This window comes from Teleopsis dalmanni, chromosome 2, assembly GCF_002237135.1.
Source record: "Teleopsis dalmanni isolate 2A chromosome 2, ASM223713v2, whole genome shotgun sequence".
In the NCBI taxonomy this organism is placed as follows: domain Eukaryota; kingdom Metazoa; phylum Arthropoda; class Insecta; order Diptera; family Diopsidae; genus Teleopsis; species Teleopsis dalmanni.
The window spans coordinates 126,865,875-126,889,593 of NC_051847.1; the positions used below are offsets into that span (position 1 = coordinate 126,865,875).

The 23,719-nt window shown below is 28.2% G+C and overlaps 1 protein-coding gene across 1 annotated transcript in view; it reads right to left on the bottom strand.

Annotated features, from left to right (window-relative positions):
* LOC119675679 (neuronal PAS domain-containing protein 4) overlaps positions 1–20,327 on the bottom strand; it is a 40,373-nt gene extending 20,046 nt beyond the window's left edge. The window contains exons 1-3 of the mRNA XM_038086886.1: positions 20,270–20,327; positions 13,439–13,500; positions 6,124–6,213 (exon numbers count right to left, since the gene is read on the bottom strand). Of these exons, the coding sequence (XP_037942814.1) occupies positions 6,124–6,213; positions 13,439–13,500; positions 20,270–20,327 (210 nt within the window). The remainder of the gene's footprint in view (positions 1–6,123; positions 6,214–13,438; positions 13,501–20,269) is intronic.
* Between the last annotated feature and the right edge of the window lie 3,392 nt (positions 20,328–23,719).

Sequence of the window (23,719 nt, forward strand, 5' to 3'; positions counted from 1 at the left end):
TGTTTCTTATCAGAAATGTGTGGATTAAGTGATATTTAAAGCAAACAATATTAACACAAAACTTTGAATATGAAACGAAGTCGCTTTATATTTCTTTTTAGTATACAGAATATGTACATATATATATAATTATACGTATATAATAATAATATGCATATTATAATATACATATTCAGTTAGCAGTAGTAGATTCAGTTATAGATTGATCTTTTAAAACGAAGTAGGTCCTTAAAATAAAATAATGCAATTATAATAGCGTCTAATTTTAGTTACGCGTAGAATGTTTACGAGCATATTATCATAACCATCATTTAGGTTTACCGTACACATTAATATTTGGTCTGTATGAGAATTCTTTTCCTCCCACTTGAAAAGACAATCCAGTTTCAAATACCTATTTTTTCTAAAGCTGCCCCTATGTAATGCCGTAATCTTAGTCGTACTTTCATCAATTTTTTGTGTTATATGAATGTCTGTTGATAATTGTCGATTGAATTGGTGAAGAATTCATTTAAACTATATTTATAAAAGACATAGATTTGAACTATAGCACAATACACTTATATGATATGCAATATAAGACCGGTTCTAGGATCCTAATTATAGAATGTTTTAAATAATATTTTTTATATAGCCAATTAAACAAGGTTTGAATGAGTGGAATAAACAAATGATTGATTTTTGTCGGAGAAATTGTACATTAACTGCAACTCAATTATGACCTATAAATCCAAAATTGAAGTACGCTAATCAGAAAATAGAAAATTATACTACTATTAAGTTATAGCATATATTAGTTTAATATATAGTATAATTTAGTTTTAGGCATAAAATTGGAGTTTTATTTATCCGTATATTTACATAAGTAAAGCTTAATTACTTTAGTGTGATAGGAGATACTACTTAACTTTGAATCATCAGGAGCTAATGTCGGATGACCAAAGCAAAAAACATTTTTTAAATGCATTTTAACTGTTTATGAATCAAAATTAATAAGTATATACAAATAATTGTAGGGTCAAATAAGAAGCATTTATCAATAGTAGCTTAATATTCACATGTATACTTCGAAGATTTTCACCAAAATATAAGATTTTGATGTAGTCTAAGGGATTACTTGAAGTTTTCATATAAATGGTAACCTACATACTATTGCAATTTTGAAATTTTTTTGATGTTTAATACATATATATTTAAAGTATGTAACATAGATTTCTAGCTGCACTAATAAATTAATTTAAATAAAAATGAATGGTTACATATAGTATTTTTATGAGTATGTTTCTACATAACTAAATTATACAAGCATAATTAATCAAATTTATTCATATGCCAACTTATCGCCTCAAACATTTTCATATCAAACTCTCAATTAAATAAAAAATAAGCTTTTCAAACCGATCCAAAAGTTTTTTCCAATTTATTTGTATCTTCGGTTTGGTTTGGTTTGCGTCAGCAACTAATAAAGAAGTGTCAGAAGTCAAATTCTTCAAAAAAGGTTCAATATAAATAAATTTTAATTTGAAATTTAAATAGAAAATTATTGTACCTAAAGGTGGAGTGTAAGTTATTTAAATGTAGCTATTGGCATTTAGTGACACACCCACCACCCATTTATGAATAAGTGCTATTGTGCTTAGTATATACATCAATTTTTTTTCTTCTAATTGGATTTTGTTCGCTTCATTTCATATCACAGATTTTGACATATAAGATTGGCTTACATTAACAGCACAGCTGAAGCTGTACTTGTAACTATTCTGCAAAGACCAGACCACTAGACTGAGTGGCTGTGGCTAGTATTAACGACTAATTGAAGTCCAATCTTACAGTATAGAATTTGCATGGTTTTTGCACTGGATTGGTGCCCAAACTGTTTTGACATAATGGAATATTCAGTTTTAACGGCGGCATAAAGTAGCAAATGGTGTCAGTTACTTAATGCATGGGAATAAAATAATTGGTTCATTTTAATAAAAAAAAAATAAATAGAACTGAATCAGTTTGAGCTTAGAACATGACATACAGTCAGCAAGATGACTAATGAAATCAGTTGACAGTTTAGGGCATAAAAATTTCATTTGAACTGTGAGTGCTTCAAGATACAGAATATTACTCCAAATAGGTTAGGGTTTTTAATCTAACATATATATGGCACCTCTCGCCTCTTTAAAGTCTGACGTTATTGTTGTTTGGAGGTGCTTGGTAAATTTAAGTATGATAAGATTGACATACAGCCCCAAAAAAAAGTTATCAAAAATGTTATAAAAATGTTTTTATGATTGTAAGTGCGTACAGACTATATTACACATGAAGATTTAATTATTTGAAACCTATTAGCAAAGTAGTTGGTGCGGTTGCTCACAGTTGTTTGTAAACATATGATACTATCACTTCACTCCTGAGACATTCAGTTGGTTTCTACAGCTGATTGGACAGGAAAACTTGAATAACTAACCAATGGTGAAGATCTTGTACATTATCATCAAAAGAGGCGAATTATTAATATTAAATATGTACAGTAAAACAATAAATAAATAAACCCAAATGAAGAAGTAGATGATAACAATGACAAGTAAAAAGTATTTGGCTAGAATAAAAAGTGATCACTGATTAAGAGATTTACTTTACGGGTTTCAACCAACATATGCTTTAAAGAGAAATCTGCAGAAATAAAAATGAATGTATTAGAGTTGCCAAAAGATATGAAGTTAGTCCCAAAAGTTTTCAGCGAAACTATCAAATTGCGATGTAAATGCTTATAAGCAGAATATTTATTACACATTAAATCCACAAGTATGGAGAAGGAAATACCTATACTACTTCATAGATTCATAGATTGGGTCTATCATTTTTGGCAGTCTGTCTTTACTAACAAAGTTATGTTACAGTTGTTAAGCTAAACTACTTTAATTTTGAACATAGTTAGTATTTTTAAAGGTTGATTTTCGACGTTCGTTGCAATAATTCAAATTGATTAATTTATCTTATAGCTTCTTTTAGTCAAGACTAGATTTCCTGCAATATTTTTAAACGTACTGAGTTGATGTTGTGTATGTGATACATGATCTGTTGAGATTTATATAGTTATAAAGTTTTTATATCCCTATAGCTTCCATATATGTCAAATCAGTTATACTGTTATCAATAATTGAAGAATTTACTCAAATATAGTTACAGTTTTCATATAAACTAAATTTAAATTATTTGATATTCAAATTTGAATATTGGGATTATTTGTTTAATTCATAATACAACTATTTGTATATTAACTATTATATATTGGTGTATTTTACTTTGGAACTAAAAACAAAGGCAAACAACAAAAAAGTATATATAAATTATTTTTAACCAATAATTTATAGCGCAATGGAATGGATCATTCTTTTTTAATTACAAAATTTACTAGAATATAACGGTTGAATCTATTATAACATATGATATGAAATTAAAAAATTGCTTCAAAATTATTTAAATTCTGTTATAAAAATATTTCACTATTACAATTATTAGGAACTTTTTCCACCAGGCTGTAAGCCGATTAGCTTACTCCTCGAAATATCAAGGTTTAAAGTTTTTAACTGTTTACATAAGTTGGTTTTCTAGTGCCAACTAAATTATGTCATTCCTAAGTAGATAGCTAGGTCTGTCTTCTTCTTGTTGTTGTTTTAATTGCAGTGTATATTGTAGTTTGTTATTATGTGGACTATGGAGTATTTGTTTTAAGAAAACTTTTTCATTTATGCAAATGTCATAAAAAAAGATATTAGAAACTATCTTATTTTACAGTGATCACAAAGGAATTGCTTAGATTAATTTGGGCAAGATATATATTAGCTACTGATTATAAGTTACGGAATCTTTAATAACTATATTTCACTATTTAAATTAGATAGTATATTTAATAACACTATTTGAATAAAATAAATTAAATAAATGCCTTTAATTATTTTAAATGCAGTTTGATTCGAAATTATAAAGACAATAAGTCGCCAATATTATTACAAAAGAAATGAAAGTTATTTAATTATTACCTAATTTATTTTTCATATTAAAATATAATATACCTAGAGAAGGTCTTAGAACCTTAAAAAACTTAATGATATGTTATTTTATAATTCTAAGTATTGTACTCAACTAATTACAAATAATACATAAATAAATTAAATATTTATAGAAATAAATTTTTGTAAAGTTAGTATAAACGCAACTAGACTAATTTATGAACTATTTTACACACAATTAGCAATATATTAAATGTAATTTAAATTTTTGCTAAGTTTACTTAAACAAATTTAAATATATTATATAAAACATTATAAAGTGAAAGGTATTTGGAGACCTATTATGTTAACAAAAAAAAAATCTCTGGTAAAGACCCTGTAATATATGCTTATTTTACTTGAAACAACTTTTTTGTTGTTGTTAGTACTCATATTGTTGCTGGTTGCTGGCATCGTAGCTGTTGTTGCAGTTGCAGTTTCACTTGTGTGTTTGCTATCAGTGCCTGACATTGTAAACATGTCAACAACATTTACTTTAAGCACCGTTGCAATGTTTGTACAAAAAAATATATATATAAATCAGTTATTGCTTGGAAATGTAGTTGAACTCCATTAAAATTAATCAGACTTCAAGAGTTTGAACAACCTGTGACATGAGCGTTGTAAAATTAAAACCATCGTCAGTTGTCAGAGATTAGCATCACCTCAACTGAAGCCGTTTTACTTAGTTAATACAATACTTTGTTTAGTATATCAGAGCTCTGTTTCTAAGGTGAGCAAAATGGGTTTTCTATTGTTATGTTCAAATAGTAAAATAAACTTAACAATAGATTATTTTTTTTTAAGGCCAGATATTTTTCGAGAATGTAATTTAATTTGTATTGAAACTAGTTGATTTGCTTTGCTTGGCTAGAGCTATTGTCGCAAGTCTGTTTTTAGAGTATTAATAAACACTATACTAATAAATTTTAATGTCTTACAGGAATTTAAATATTAATTTTTTTATAAGTTTAACAAACGGATGTTCAAGGCATCCAATATTAACCTTATAACAAAAATACTTTAAATAACATTATTCGTCAAATTGCTATCATGACATATACATATATTTATAAATATATTTTTTTGGTTTTTGCCGAATTAATTTGAAATATTATCAAAATCAGAACAAAAGCAATAAATGAGAAATTATTGCCAAATAAGATGAAAGAGTATCTAGAAGGACACCTTAAGCCTTTGGGTCCAAGTATTAGTATATACACATCAGCTTTCAGGGCGGTCGTAAGTCACATGAAATCCCGTTTTATTTAGTTAGTTCAAAATTTGATGGAAGAATTTAAATATTATATAGATCGATACGGTTAAATTAATTATATAATCATCAAATTTTTGCGTAAATAAATTTTTTTTATTAACTGTATTAACTGATACAAACATTTAATTATGAAATGGAATACAAAGTTTTGACAATTTTATGTGTGTACATTCTCAAAACAGAACCTATATATAATATATAATATCTATATCTAGATACAAAGATCAAAAGGCGTTTGAAAATGTTTTAGAAAAATATAATAAAAATAAAATAAAGTCAAATATAATCGACAAAATTCGAAGTCGAGTTAATATCTGAAAAAAACCATGTTAGGATTGATAATGATCAATATTTTATAGCATCAAATAGTCCAAGATATTCTAAAGTTAAATTATGTAAAGTGAGAGATAATATAAAAAAATTATAAAATCATCGCAACATCTTACAAAATGTTATAACTGTTAGACAGTATAGGTTATGTCTTAAAATGTACTTATATATTATACTATAAGCCAAATTACAGGACTCTGCTAAACTAGGTATTTTCCATTTAAAACTTAGATATTTATTTAGAATGTAGATTAAGGCAAATATAAATAATTTTATATCTGGAAAAAATGACTTTAATATAAATGCAAAAATACTGCAAAATAAAATTTAGAGCCGAATATTAACTTACATTATTAGTTTCAGATATTTTATATGCAATATTTATGAAATTAAGTACTGTATTTAAAAGTTCCACTTATAAAAATATCATATTCAGATTGAAAGATTAAAATGAATTAAAAATAATTTTCTTACCATTGAATGTCCAAGGTATTCAGCTGCATTGTCTGATATATACAACAGCTTTCCATTCTGTGTTAGCATCATAAGAAATCCTGAGAGAGCCTAAAATAAAACAAATGAAAAATACAATGTTAAGACTTTTGACAATGCATTCATTATAATAACCTTAAAAAGGATTACTTAAGTATTTAATAGCATTTACGGCAAATAAAAAATTGTCAAAATATTGTCAACTTAGGTATCTCAAAAATTCTTATATATGTTATTGATATCCTTATGCATATTATTTCTGAGTATTTAAAGACTGTCATTATTTAGTGGCACACATAAACACATAAAATATGCATTTAAGTTGCTTGAAAAGTATTTGAAAGTGTTTAATAAGATTTGAGATGAAACTGAGTTGTGAGAATGCTAAAGAATTTAAAAGTGTATGAGTATGTATATACAACCTTTAAAACTAAATGCAATATATTTGTTTTCATTAGTCACATTTTTTTAACCCATTGAGTTTTTTTTATGGTAGTTGATTTTCATCAGCATCTAAATTTACTTTGGAGACTACCGCAATTACAGCAAGTAAGAGCAGCATTGCTGTATTAAAGTTCAGTGTAAAACAAAAATACAAGAAAAAAACTACACTAGTCACGAATGTAGATCAATCTAATATAGTCATACTGAAAATCAAGTGAGTTAGTGACTAAGTAAGTGATTGAGTGCATATATATTTATATTTCCTTACATATACGAGTAGTTGCAGTCATCATTGAAAAAATTGTATGCCTCACTCTGCAAGTGGTAATCCGCGAGCACAGTATTTTCATCTGCTCATATCAGTTTTTATGTCAAGTTATTTGCTTAAGTGAGCAGTTAGTTCTTCAGAAATCAGAAATGTTTTATACTTAATAGAGCTGTTTCCACTGAAGAAGTCATTTCATTAGTGTAAAAATACTGGGCATAGCAAAGAGTTTATTCGTCGCGTTATAGCGGTTAGAGTATCTAGAAGTTATGCGCTTCTATTTTGTGTATACATTCAGTATTATAGTTACTAAAACGATTCACTTTAAGGTTTAATTATTGAAGACAGACTGGTAAATCTAAATTTTATATGAAACAAAATAATATTCTTTGACAAGAAAGTGTTAATAGCACAAAATGTCTGCATGATAATGCATTTTGATATTTATACTATTTACATATTAAAATAGCAGGGAGGTGTTGCATTTTGATTTAAGAAATCATTTCTCTCCTTTGAAAAAATAAATGCATTACCTTAAGTATTTTGGGTTGAAGACATTTAGCTAAAGTAATTATTATGTATTTTTAATGCATTAAATATTAGGTTGTTCGGAAAGTAGTTTCGTTTTTTCCCGACAGAGGACGTAATCCAACTTCACACTTAAGTCGTTTAATTTTTTTATGCTTTAATGGCTTATATAGCAAGGTCAATTAAAAATTTCAATTTCCATGTATATCAGAATTTCTGATGTAACAGACCATTTTGAATATGTTCACATAAGGTGATATTTTTGTGTTCCTCAGTAGTAGTTTTAGATGCCTTACTAAAAAGCCGTAAACCGTATAGAAAATATGGTCTGATAACTTGCTTATTCAGAAGTATTCTATTATTCGGTTTAGCTTTTAGTTTTTTTGAAGAAAGTTTGAAGCTTATTCAGAGTTTGTGTACGATTTGTCTTTTCTGTTTTGCTGTGGTGTTTTCTAATTAAAATTTTGATAAAAGTCAGTTCTAGGTATTTATTTTTATAACTTCACTCAATTCTTGTATTATTGACTGCTAACATGCGTGGATTCTGCTAATGCAAATTAGTGATTAAAATTCTTTATCATAATATAGTTTTATCTTCATTTCTGAAAGTAATTGAGCGGCTTATGTATCGCAGAGGATTAAAAATAAGTGTTGCATCTTTATTAGTATTTACATGCATCCAAGTGTTATTAGCATAACATACATGACTAAGAAATTGGGTCTATTCCCGTCCTTATAAATTGAATAGGAGTTTCAATCATTTTTTTAAGTTTATCACCTTTTCTGACCAGACATTCAAGACATTTAATTGTGAAATTGCAATATCTTAATAGTTTAATATCAATTATTAGGATGTAGCACTAGATTATAACTTAAACATTCTATTATATATATTATTCTATAAATATTTTTGTTGCAATTATTTTCATTTTCATTTGAATTTATTTTATTTAAGATTCAATATGCATTATATGCATCTATCAATGTTCAAACTCATGAAAATGTGCTTTTCACCTGTAGGACAAAGTAGTAAGCAGTGAATATTTAAAATCAAAATATCTAAACTGTGGATGATAGAATAGACGTGACAGCTACATGAAGGCAATTTTGAAACCTTCAACTGTTTTTGGCAATTAAAAATTTTAGCATTAAATGTATCTATTTTAATCTTAGCTAAAGTTAAAAAACTAATGATTTTCGTTATTAAGTATTCTATTCGTTATTATATAAATTTCGCAAAAACTATATAAAATTATAGTACAAAATTAATTCTTTACTTTCAAAAAGTTCAAAATTAGTTCAAAATTTAGAGAACGGTATAGGTTTATGGCAAGTTAAACTTGCTATTCAGCGCTTACGAATTTTAAGATACATTGGTGTACTGAAATAGCCATGCATGCGCTTAAACATTTTCTGTTTTTTTCACATATTTTTATGGGTTCGCTATTTAGCTGTTTGAAGGGAATTTTTTATATATATATATGTTTTTATTTCGAACAAAGCTAGCGACGGCAGTCTTATGGGTGTATTTGGTGAGTCAAAAGCTCATAGCCTTGCCTTTAAGTGTTACCATTAACTAACTGTTATTGTTAAAATTTGACCCGACCTAACTCATTTCGAGTTTTAAAAGGTTTGTACTTGGAAACAAAAGTAATTAATAAATTTATGATTGCGCTGGAAGTTATAGTAGTTAAATTTAACTAAAAAAATTATACACAAAACAAATAAAAATATAAAATGAGCTAAAACTAACTCTAAATTACTTATAAAATCATGGTAAACAACTGAATGCAAAATTCACTAGAAAAAATAAAATAGTACTATAGATGCAAATAAGATTAAAATACTTGTTCCAATTCCAAAGCATTTATCAAAGTATTTCAATAATTTGCTTTTTGGAAATTATAATAGGTGTATCATATCATATCTTGTGCTTATTTTAATATTATTTACATTAAAATTAATTTTAAAGTTAGCTAATAATAAGGAGCTGGACTGGTAGGTCCTTCGGTCTGTGCTTATATTTATGTTAAAATTTTATCTAAATTTTATTTAATATGTCTTAGGGTAGGTGTAACTTTATTTTGTGGTAGTTGCCATTCTTGATTGCGTTGAAAAGGCTGGTATTGTTGGTTGGGTTGTTGTAGCAGTTTATGAGATGGCTCATGGTTAGAATATATTCACATTTGAGGCATGTTGGTTATATATCTCTTTTAGGAACTTAATAGTTACATAATCAACTATCGTTATATGATGTTTTTATATCTAGAGTGTTTCCGATATACGGCATTAACTCCTGGGTTCAGAAAATGAAAAAATCATCGGAAACGAGATAGGGATTGCAGTTTAAGTACTAACAGAGGTATAGGGTGTCAAAATAGGTTAGTCACTTTATTTCTAAAATTTATCTTCTTGTACACACCGATTTTTTTACGTTAGAGTAATTACAAGCTAGATCAAACTAAATGTTTTGGTTTTTTTGAAGCCACAATGTAGGTATACAGTGCAATTTCGTGCATTGCATTTATTAAGAATACTGTACTTTTTCTCTGTAAAAACATTTTATTGAAATATTAGACACAAATGTTGGGAAACAAATATTGGAAACAAATGTTGTGCAGACTTTTGTTAAAACGTTTACCCTATATGTTTCACAGTTGTAGAGCACATTTTAAAACTTTGTTTCGTATTTACCTTGACACTATTGTCTAAAAACAGCTTCTACAAGACAAGATCGCGGACGAATTCTTCTAGACTAACAACTGATATTTCGACTAATATTAAAAGTTAATATTAGACATATAATGTTATAAAGTATAATGTTATAAAGTAATATGGTTTAATCTCTTATTTTCCATTTTCCATAACACCATGGATTCTTGTAATAAAACTTTAAAATTTTTGTTGACTAATGAAGAAAAATAAACTTTGCGTGTCTCTTACTCTGATTAGAATAAAAACAATGAATTTTATGCCGATTTCAAAAGCGTAATTTAAGCCTCAAAACTGACTTCAGTATAAATTCGACACTAACTGGTTCATAATTCAAAAAATTGTCCAAAATGGCTTAGTTTGAAGTATTTATATTTCTGAAATCTGCCAGACATTTAGTTATTCTAAACATTTATTACTTTATTGAATTCTGGCTACTTGATTTCAATCCAACATCAATTTGGACACAAAAGGTTTCACATGTAGTAATACCTACGTACCGATCTATTACATGTAGACTAATTTGGAAAATCTATTTCAAGGTAGTCAGTTAAAACTAGATACCCACCTATTATATGTAGATTTTTTTCACAAACCAATTTTTTTATAATTTGTTAATGATTTGTTTAAGCATTGTTATAAAACTGTGGATAATTATTTTAGTTTTCACAACTCTAATTGGGTGAAAAAACAAAACTTTTAAATTTACTGTTTGAAAAGTTCAGATTACCCAGCTTGGAGCCAAAAGTAAAAATATGCTGGTATAAATTGGTAACAGAAAAAGTGTTACATCCACGGCAACCTAAGCTCTGTTGTTGAATAACAGTTACATTTATATCAGCAGGAGCAAAGGTCTCCCCATAATCAAAGCCTTTTGGTATACATATATCAAGCTATCAAGCATATTTTAGCAGTTAACAACGCGTATATGTACGAGTTCCTCAACCTCACCTACAACAAAATTATTAGTAGAAAAAAAGGTATTGCCACAAAAGTTGCGTACTATTTTCAGATATTTTTTCATACGCAAACAGCACACAGCACACAGTACATAGTACACATATTGTGGGAACAAACTGCAAAATTTTTTCTTCACTATTCTGGCACAGCAATTGCTGTAATCACATATAAAAAGCCGAAAGAAGGTGAAAACTTATAGCAGATGCAACTGATTGCTGGCTGCAACAAACTAAGCTTATTTAAAATAGTCTTGCATAGACAGCGATAGCCTGTTAAAGGAGAATGCAATGCGTACTGCTGCAATCTGACAGCGGTACCAAACCTCTGGCTGTAGTGAGTTTTATAGATAAAAGGAAACTATTTCTTGTAGTTAAATTAAAGGAAAGGGGCTAAAATATCTTAAAAATACTTTAAGATGGCTACATAAGTTGGGTAACGCTGCATTTTAGCTAACGTAGCTCACAACATTTGCGCGAAATGAAAATTACTGATTAGAAAATTCATATAATTTGACCAACAATTTAACGTTGTTTAATGGATTTTTAGAGGCGGATTATTGAGATTAAGTTTGTTAACTTGAACTAAGATATAAATGACGTATTGTTGCAAGCTAAGATGATTATGTTTTAAGTAATGATTATGACAATGATGATGATGATTATTGTGCGGAAGGTGGTAATAGAGGCGTTCTAGTGTTATTGTAGGTAGTTGTGGGTGCCTAAACAACTTGTTATTAAATCAAATTCAAGCGTCAAAGAAAATGCTAAAATTCAGATTGACAGTTGAAAGCAGTACAGACGTAATTAAATAAAGTAAAAGGATAACAAAAAAAAACAAGGAAAACACTAAAAATATTTTTAGATACATTTTTTTATAGAAAAACTATTGTGGTATTTTAGAAGGATATATAAAAATAGTATATTTTAAAATAAAACAAACTAAATTTTGGTTTTATCAAATGTATTTAGAAGATCGTTGAACAAAAATAAATGTTTGTTACGACACTGGACTGGTGCCGCATTTGGAAGTTTTCGGCGCATTGGGTATCACGATTGTTTGCTTACCTCCGACTAAATACCAAATTATTTTAATATTTCCACGATTGTTTTAGAACAATTTAAAAAAAATAATTGAGACTTTTTATTCCGAATCGCAAATATTGATGAAACATAAATATATTACTATATTCTGAAGATAAAAAAGAAAAAAACATTGAATTGAAAATTTGAAAGAATACTAAGGCCATCACTACAATTTTGATTGAGCAATCCCAGCTAACATGGACAACATCTACAGCTTCAAACTAGATGACAGAGTTTGCAATTGCATATTTCCTAACGACTTGGTTTTTGGTACTCGCTTAGAGTACCAATCTTCTTGGATTGCTATCCATCCTCTGGTAATCCTTTATCAACGAGGAAGTTAGCTTTGCCAGTGTTGTGCCAATATAAGTATCTTGACAGAGTCTGATCTTGTGTAACTGTAAGGCAGACGAACTTTCCAAAGGTTCGTAATGCTACTTTCTAAAATTCACTTCTATAATATTAATATCTGCCTTGTAACAGCTAAACTGATCGTTAAGCGTAAATACCTGGGAATAGATAAGAAAGTTTTGGAGGTGATATTGTTATTTAACACAATTTGAATGAATGATTGTTCATATATGTTTGTACCATTGCAATGCACTTAATGATTTACTTTATAAAATTGAAATTTTTAGTCAAATTAGTATTTATTTTCACATATTAGGTTGTTTCTCTATTAAAAAAAATGATTTGATGAGCCCATAAAATTTCCCCAATTTGATTTTTATTCAAGTTTTGAAAATTGTTTGATATTGATATTTTTTTAAATAATTCGAATATCTGAACATGAGCAAATAGTTGCAATAGTCAGAAGTTATATAATATTCACATATAACAATTTGATTATTTTAAAAACTCGTAGGGTGTAGACCAGGGCTGTCCAAAACACGGGCCGTATGTGGCCCGCGGCTAATGTTTCTGCGGTACATGTTTTTAATCTACCGTAATTACGCAAATTTTCTTTTGGTGTACTGATAAAACTCCATTGTTTTATTTTTATGATATATGTATTTATACTTCTTTTATTAAATATAAATTTAATGAACCCAGACTAAGTAAAAATAAAAGTTATTTAAAAATAAATTAATTTAGGTTAAAAACATCTTCATCTTAGGTTAACACATTTCATCGTATTACTTCATTTTATTTATGAACCGCCAAAAGTTATAAATATAAATTTTATTTCCTTATCATATTTATTGTTATATTTTATTGTCTTTTAAATAACATCTTAGTAATGTTATTAATTAAAATATAATATTCATACGAAAATAAAAAGCTCTATGCCGACTTTATAATTTACCTTGGAAAATCCTATATTTGGCGTTGATGCATGATGTGCGGCAATGTCATGTCTTTTGAAAACTGCAATAAAATTAATGTAAAATATATTAATAAATTGAAAATTTGTAATCATTAAAAGCAACTTAAAATATTAATTAAATATAAATAATAAACATATGTATTTTCTTGTAAAATGATGCTGTTTATTGGTATACATGCGCATTTCAAGACTGAATACCTTTTTATGCGGTTTGAACATAATTAAAATTACTTGATTGCAATTAGCATTAACATTTAGTAAATGACATTTTATGCGCTTCAAACATAATTAGTTATTAATCTTCTGCTCATAAACATTTTTAATTTATGACTTAAATATCATTTAAACACCTTAAATATATTTTATTATACAAAAAATAGTAATATTTTATCACACACAATATAGTAATAGATTAAATAATTAAAATAAATTTAAAATAAAATTACCCTAGGAAATGTAAAATTAATAGTAAAGGCTTTTTAATAAAAACAAGAACATAGTTCCTTTCGATTAAGTTTAAACACCTTTACCTACAAATAGTTATATTACATAGAAACTAATTAATTATATTATTATCACACTATATTCATCCTGAAGGCTTGTTTTTGTATACAATTTTAATAAATTCTATACTTAGTTACAGTGGTTGCGAAAATTATATTTTTTATTGATTTTTATTCCAGGACCAATGAATATCATAATAGAAGACAGCTTTAGGAATAGTTGTGATATATTTAGATCACTTATTTATTATAAAATACTATTAATTTATAATAGTTTTTTAATATCACACTTAAGTTTTACACAACTGATATCATTAGTTCAAAGTTTATTATAAAGATAAATTTATATGACAACTATAAATGAATTTAATAAGTATAACTACCACTATATAAATTCTACTCAATGAGTTTAAAACCCAAAATTTGTTCAACTTTTTTCAGACTGGCTATTGTACAAGTTACCACATTGGGATATCTATTTATCGATTATATATCTTTTTGCAGTTTTAAGTTATCAAATATCAAATTTGGTTTGACTATAAATATTTGAAAATGAATACATTTAGTAACAGTTTATGCCCGTTCTGAAGTTATATTATATTATACCTCTTGAGATAAATATTTAAAATTGCTTACAGAAAAATATTTTAAAATTATAGTTCGATTGGATTTATCACTGATACACTAGTATTAATTAAACTTATATTCAAACTAATATACAGACACAAGTCTTTATAAAAGCGATAAATAAATATTATTTACTGGAACAATATAATGGAATGTTATTCAGGAATATATTAATCTTTGTAGTTTTATTATTCCAAGTTGCTATGCTACAAACATTATGAAAAACTCGCAATATTATTGCAGTTGTTTAATACGGTTTATATTGCTAAATCAACATTGTCTTATCTAATATAACGTTTGTGTAATTGCCCAATACAAAAACCTTGAAAGTGATTAAAAATAGAATTAAATACAGTCCAACCTCTCTATAGCGAACCTCCCTATAACGAATTCCTCTCTATAACGAAGTTTTGTTGAAGACACAGCGATTTTCATATATTTGAACCTCTCTACAGCGAACCTCTTTATAACAAAACTCTCTATAGCGAATTCCTCTCTATAACGAAGTTTTTTCAGGTATGCAAAAATTTGTTTCTATAACGAATTTATTCAAATACAAGTTGTAACTTATGAGAAACTTCTTTGTATGCAAACTATTAACTTGTTAGAAGATTTGAATTTGCAAGAGTTCCTTAATAAGAAAAAAGTAAAAATGTCTGAACAAACTAAAATTACAGACTTACCAATATACAATTAATGTTTTTAATGTTTTGTATATATATATGAATAAAATTGAATTAAATATATTTTTAAAATAAATACGTACATATTCCTCAGTCAAATGCCAAAAAAAAAATTCAAACAAAAAAAATTTTGTTCAACCTCTCTATAACGAAGTTTTTTGTAGGTACCAACGACTTCGTTATAGAGAGGTTTGACTGTATATACAAATATATATATGAGTGATATTGACTAATACCAAATGTTAATATGACATTGATAACTGCATCATCTAATTAGTCCATCGTTATATTAAGAAATTAGTATACTGCTTCCATATTCTGTTCCAGTTCTTGAACGAATATGTGTTCCTTTATCCATTAACCTAAAAATTAGCTATGTCTCTTAATTGTGTAATTGGATTCTTACAAAACATTTTCTATATTATTTTACAGATGAAACTGTGCTAAAGATTAATTCTAGAAACGCTACATTTATCACAATTGTTATCTTTAGCTAAATTACCCTTATAAATGCACTTGAAGAAACATTGGCCCGCCAAGTTACCAATAACTAATCTGTCACCGCTCTGATTGGTTAGCGTATTGTTAGATAAGTAATATTGGTATTAGTTACAGTATAAGGAAGTTTCGTCTAGAGCAGTGTAGCGTCTAGTGAAGAAAGTTTGTTAGATATTATAACAACAAAGATTATTTAAATGACCTAGAACAGGGAACTGCTCTCCGAAATTCATTTCTATAATACTTATTTTTCTTTTATACAAAAATACAATATAATATCTGAAAATAGAAGTCCTTTCTATTTCCATTGAGTCAACAAGCAATTTAAGAATAAACAATAGTGAAGAAACAATGCTAAATTGAAAAACGTGTATGATAATAAATTTAATTATATTTGAATTATTACACCTATGAATTTAAAGAAAGGAATTCTCTGATATTTTTTTAATTGTTTCTCTTCTCCTGAATATTTGTTACCATCTCAACGTGATGATTCATTTCGAACTGTATTATTTTTTCATCATTATCCGGCTTTTATTAGCGCCTTACTGCCCCATTATTCTTAATGCTGGATGCTATCTATTTGGTTAGAGTCAACCGTTAGTAAAAAATAACTATTTGACCCTGTTATGTTCTATTCTATTTTAAACTATTAAATAGTTGTTTACTTTTTAATAAAATGCTAAGCTAATATAAATAAATTAATATTTTGAAATTATCTAAAGGTATAAAAATGTTTAGTTAATAACTGGAAAAACTAATTAACTGAGCTGTAATAAATGATTAAATAATTATCATTAAGGCAGTGTGAGATTGGAAGGTTGGAAAATATATATAAAATATTTCTACGTATTTATAAAAATCACACTAATTAGTGCTTGGAGGTGCATTCATTCATTAAAACTAGATATCTACACTTATTTATTGGCATTTAAAAAAATAAATTTTATATGCAATATTAAGAAAACTCTAAATACATTTAAATTAATTTTTAATTTGACGAAATCACCACATAAAAGGAAATAAATTCGTTATAATACCTAAGAATGCACGAAAGATGATCATGTTTCCGGAAATAAATACTAACACATAAAGTGCATAGGACATGAAGTGTTTAACAGTGCTTAACTTTGGTTCTTGTTCCTAAACTGAACCATCCTTCAACAATTGAGTATAAATTTATTGCAATAAATTGCATATTTTATTATAATAAAAGAATAATAAGAACGAAAAATAACAATAATAACAACAATAGTAAAAACAACTTCATTGACATTTATAAACAACCAAATAAAAGTTTGTGTTTGAAAATATTAATCTTTAATGGTAAGAATTTACAAACTTTTAAATTTGTGTATCTATAAAGATACACAGTAATGTACATAATATGCTTAGCTTTATTATATATGATCCTTATTATATTATCATGATCCTTTTACAAAATTTGTGTGTAATTGAATTCATTTATGTACATTTTTATTATATTTATTAATAGTACTTATACTTATGCGGCGATGTAAAATGACGTTAAGCAACGCCATGAGCTCCGTTAGAATCGGGAAGAACCTTTCCGAGCCGTTTGATACAAAATGAGGTTTCAGACAGGGTGACTCATGTCGTGTGACTATTTTAACCTAATGTTGGAAACGATAATCCGAGTAGCAGACTTGCGGATACTGATGATATTCCGCAAATATAAAATAAATCTGTTCGCTATTAAAATGAATTTTGAGAACATTTTGCACACAGCTGATCAAAATAATAAGTAGCAGTTTTTATTTAAAAAAATAAATGATTATCAAAAACTGTAATAAATAAATAAATAAATTTCACTCAATTTATAAATTTTACTAATAAATTATTAAAAGATGTAAAAAACTAATAATGAAATAATTCAGGTCAATTAACTGAGTTGTTATAAAAAATTTATATTAATGAAATAGTATGATTTTTGTCTTCATACCTACAAAACTGTAAGCGTGCTAAGTCATTTATTTAAACTCACGTTCCTGACACGTGTTTTAAAAATATTTTGAGTTAAACAGCACAAATATGATTTACAAAACAAATTATAATAAAATGTATAGATCGTCGTCAAAGTGCGTTTCAAGCTGTAATCTCTACTAAATACAAAAATAAATCTTAAAAAATTGTATTAAATGTAAATATTTATTTTCTACTCAATGTGACAGTCGTGTGACTGTTATTAATATATTTATAACAAAAATGTACATATAATTTTGATAAGCCTTTGCCAGAGAAGAATAGCAAAATCATCATTAAATATCAAATAAATATTGTTGCAAAATCATTTTATTATACTTATAAAACGCACATGCCAAAATTAATTTAATTTATATATGATTTTGATAATAATATTTTATTTGCATCTTAAAAAAACCCTAATAACAACTAATGAAAATTACTTATTTTTAACTTACGGAAATTTTAATTTCTGTTAATTTTATGTTATAAAAATGTATGACTTAGCAAAATCTTTTCTAATTAAAACAATGATAAAGCATAATCGCTTAATTAAATTCATGTTAATTTAAAAGTGTTATATAGCATTGATATTAATAAATAATGTCATAAAATATAGGGGGCAATAATTAGGAAGTTTCGATTCCAAACATATTAACTACGTTAATTACTTTAAATGTAGATAGTCCGTTAGTCTCTAATTCATATTAGTTATATGAACAAAACACTAAAATTGATGGATGAGAAGTGATACGTAGACCTCTTATGCCAAACCGTACGTATGATATTGCATGTGTACCACACACTTGCTTTGGTAACATGGTGCTATCTAATATATCGACTAAATATCTGTTCATCTATTTTGCAACTGCTCACAATTGCCAGACTTGACTATTAAATGCAGCTTCTAACTTTCTTAAATGTCTATCTAAAAAATGTTCGTTATTATTACCATTATTACCACATAGGCAGCTTGTGCGTTCAAATTTTTTCACTTCTTGAGCTATCTTATGTTATAATCTTATAACTTATTTCTCCTACGGAGGGATATAATTGGCTATGACAAAATCTGTTAAATCCTCTTCGTGAAGCGTGTATAAATCATTTGGATATATGCAAAATAAATGCTCAGTAAAATATGTCAACAGAGTGTTATACCAGTAGGTTCAACAAGGCTGTGATTAATTAAAGTAATTAAAGCTAGCATTTTCTAACTATACTCCAGTTCCATTGCTACCAGTAGAGTATATTTCATTGAAAGTGTGTATTCGGCGCCATTTCTATATAGACATATATATAAATTCAAAATTTATTTAGGTGCGTCTTTTAATTGAAATCTGTATTTATTGTTCATGGCGAATTTAGGTAGAACCATTGTGTATATTAATTATGAATTACTATACATTATTAAATTACTTTTCATTGATTTAGATCAAGGCTGTTCGAAGCACGATCCACGGACCACATGCCGCCCTCATATAATATATCTGCAGCCCGCGACATGTTTCCAATCTGCCACAATTACCCAAATTTTCTCTTGATGTATTTTGTTAAAATAATATTATTTTATTGGGACAACATATCCCAAAAAAATTTAAATGAATAAATTAATAAAACTAAATTTAGCATATAGCCGTATCTCCAAAAAAACCATGGACGAATGTATTTTTTTTCTACGGCCCTCCAATCTGCACAGTAATTGATATTGGCCCGCGAACATATCTGGTTTAGACAGCTCTAATTTAGATCATCAATAACAATCCGTACGAAGTGTTATCATAAAGCAACATCGTATATATATTATATTTTAAGAGTAAAAACATTCTCTGACATGATAGTTATACATATCATCTATTAATATTATTTTGACTGAATTGTAATTTAAATACCAGAAAGTGCTTCTTATTTTTTTATGAGGTAAAATATTGTTTGTAAGCATAAACATATTGACGTGTTGAAGTCATAATACTATTTATTAATATAGACTATATTATTGAAGCAGTCATTGTACTCCACTACCAACATTATTGTTTAATATTTTTAATTATCAGTGAATAGTACGAGGGCGGTTTGATAACTTTTTGAATAAAACAAATTTGGCAAATAAACCTTTTATTTTTCTAAATAATCACCTTTTAGCTCGATTCATTTAGTCCAGCGTTTTTCTAATTTTCTTATTCTCCACAAATAATAGATTTTCTCAAGGCTCTCAAAATACGCGTTTGTTTCGGTAATGACTTTTTCATTCGACTCAAATCTCTTACCGCCCAGCTATTTCTTTAGGTTTGGAAACAGAAAATAGTCACAGGGGGCTAAATCTGGAGAATATGTTGGATAGGGCAGCAGTTCGTATCCCAATTCGTGGATTTTGGCCATCGTGACTAGACAAGTGTGCACACGTGTATTATCTTGATGGAGAAGCAATTTTTTCTTCGCCAAATACGGTCGTTTTTGCTTCAAATCAACGTCGAATCTGTTCAAAAGCTTTGAATAATATTCGCCGGTGATCGTTTTACCTTTCTCGAGGTAATCGATGTGAATGACACCGCGTGCATCCCAAAAAACTGTGGTCATGACTTTGTTGGTTGACAGACTCTGTTTGACCTTCTTCGGTCTGCGTTCACTCCTAGCAACACACTATTTCCATTGTTCCTTATTCTCTGACGTGTTGTGATGGATCTATGTTTCGCCCAGAGTAACAAAACGGCGCAAAAATTCGTTCGGTTACGGCTGAACATCGCTAAACACTCTTTTGAAGTGGTCACACAATTGCGCTTATGGTCGAGTGTGAGCAATCGCGGCACCCATCTTGCGGAGTTTTTTCATGTCCAAATATTCGTGTAAAATATGAAGTACCCGTTCAATTGAGATATCTACAGCATGAGCCAACTCACGCACTTTCATTCTTCGATCATCCAATATCATTTCATGGATTTTATCGACGATTTCCGGCGTGATCACTTCTTTTGGGGACCTGAACGTTTGGCGTCACTAGTGCTGGTACGACCACAACGGAACTCTGTATACCACTTCTTAACCATTTAAATTGATGTTGCCGAGTCCCCGTAGTATTTATCAAGTCTTTTCTTAGTTTCAGTGATAGATTTTTTACGTAAAAAGTAATGCTTAATCAACACACGAAATTCACTTTTTTCCATTTTCGTAAAAATTGACCAGGTTGTCTGCTTTGAACGGCTATCAAACACCAACTTAACGACGTAGCTTGCTCAAAATTAGAAAGTTGCCCACTGGTAGATTACAGCTAACGGCAGCACTGTTGCATTTGGAGTAACTGCGCGGGAAATTCAAAAAATCGCTGACTTATCAAACCGCCCTCGTATATAGATTATTTTTCTTATATGCAGATAAGTTAAACAAGGATTTCACCTTTGAAACCTAATATTTAGACTACTTTCATAATAGACAATCTTACACATTCGATACAAATATAGAAATTTGTTGCTGTAGTATGCTGGTTCTGAAATGTTACCAATAATGGCTATTAAACCAAAATCAGTTTTTGTCAAATGATATATAAGATAATACATGAGAGTAAAAAATAATTGCCTCATTGGGTTTGTTTTTCTATAATTTGAAATCCTATAGCACTTAAAAAAACCAGCATATAATTCAAAGATAGTTATAGATGGCATAATAATAATAAATAACAAATCGTACAATTTCTAAAGAAAAATTCAAATATTTCACAATTTTCTAATGAATTGCTAATACGCGAAATGCGAATTACTTACTATATTTTACGGAGGCAGAGACGGAACTTAAAATCAGTAACGGAAAGATCAAGTTTTAACATAGCAATTTAAAAAACATTCATCAGCTCATAATTGAAAACTCATTGATTTATTTTAGTTGATTGAAATTGTTTGGAGAAGGATTACATATTTCTACACATTAGTATGTCGTCGATAGAATTTATATTGTGAAAATATTAAGCTCTTATACTCGGTATGGAATGATAAATATATCTTATACAGGATTCGCACAAGTTTTTTTTGTTATTTTAGCTGTCAAACATTTTCATTTTGCATTGAAAGCAAGGACAGTTGACAGCTAAAATTACAAACAAGGCTCCCGTTTGAAAAAAAAAATCCGAAGATATCATTTGTGATGAGTAGTTCTACTAATATTATTCGAACTGTTCGAAGGATTGTCAGTACAAATGTGTTGGAACACTATATGATGTACGAAGATTTACTGTCCTACGCTTTTGTATGAAATAGAACATAAATAAAATGAAACATTAAGTAATTTTTTTATTTCTATATCTTCTAGTAGCTCGGACATATCTAAATACTTGAAATATGGTCTCCTACAAGTTGAAACATTAATTATTGTTTCTTTTTTCTTTCGTTTTATTAATGTAACTAGTAAATATACTTAAGACTAACAAGCATTTTCAGTTTAATAAATTATAAATATTTACGCTGTTTATTAGAGAGGTCAGAGGTTTTTATAAGTTTTAATCTCCGTGCTGAGTGAGTTGCGTTGAATTATTGTATCATAACATTGCTCTTACTGGTGCATCCCCTTAGCTATATACCGTAAGTCCATACAGGCTTTAAAATTTGATTGTAAATCAGGAGTTTATTTTGTGACGATAACACTGAATGCCTACCGATTAACCATTTTATCTGCTCAATTTCTTGTTTTATCTTTTTCAAATGCTCTTTCCAACTTAGTTTAGCCTAAGGTCATGAGTCGCCATTGTTTCGTCCACTGATGAACATTATTAATGGCTAGCTGGAGAGTTTTAGTTGATTCCATTTCATTAGAACCAATTGAAAGTACAGCTGTATCATCAGCAAACATAGCAATTCTACAATTTTCTGTTACTGGGGTATCATTAGTAAATAAAAGAAAGTGTATAGTATCAAGGACGCTTCCCTGTGGAACACCCGCTTTAATTTCTTTTATGTTTGAGTAACAGTCTTCTTATTTAACTCGAAAATATCTATCTGTTATGTAAAGTTCTATAAGATCACAATATTGTTCTATGAATAGCATTTGTAATTTGCTCATACGACCTTGATGCCACACCTTGTCAAATGCCTGCGATATATCAAGGAACACTGCCGAACACACTTCCTTTTTTTTCCAAACAGTTTTTTATTATATTACTGATTCGATGGACTTGTTCAATTGTTGAGTGGCTGGTTCTAAAACCGAATTAAAGATTTGGAATTAGATTTTGTTTTTCTATAAGATTTGATAGTCGCTTTTTAAATGCTTTTTTATAAACCTTCGACAAAATGGGTAGCAAGGATATGGGTTTATATGAAGAAACTTCATATGCAGTTTTCCTAGGTTTGGCTACCATTATTACTTCAGCTACCTTCCAAAACGAGGGTACGTATCTCAGTTTGAACCATGCCTTGGTAAAAAATGTCAGAAATTTTTTTAAAAGTTCTTTAGAATCTCAGCGGTCAAGAGGTCAAATCCAGCAGCTTTTTTGAGTTTTAAATTCTTTTATTTCCTGAACAGAAGCTGGATGTATGCTCATTTCGCTGTTTAGTTTTATATTAGCCGAAATATTCTCTTCAGCATTTTCTGTTGTAAAAGTACTTTTAAGATATTCCGAAAAGACATCTGCCTTCTGCTGATTGCTTTTATACGGGTTTTCTTTTTTTACTATAGAACTATAAATATTTAAAAAGATTGTGGAATGATCAGCTTTATCCTTAATTTCCATAAAGCTTTTCTTGAAATAAAAAAGTCAACAAGATCAGGTATCTTACTTTGATCTATAGGCCAATAAGTAAGTTTTTCCATCGATATTGTTTCACAGCTAGATTGTTGAATAGCTTTTAGAAGTTCTGAACCCTTAGTCGTAATAAGTCTCGAACCTCAAAAAGAATTTTTAGCATTATAGGTTGGGGATCAGCATCGATTTTAATTGAAACTACATATCTGGAATTCAGAAGCTGTTAACTGAATTCCTTGGCGAT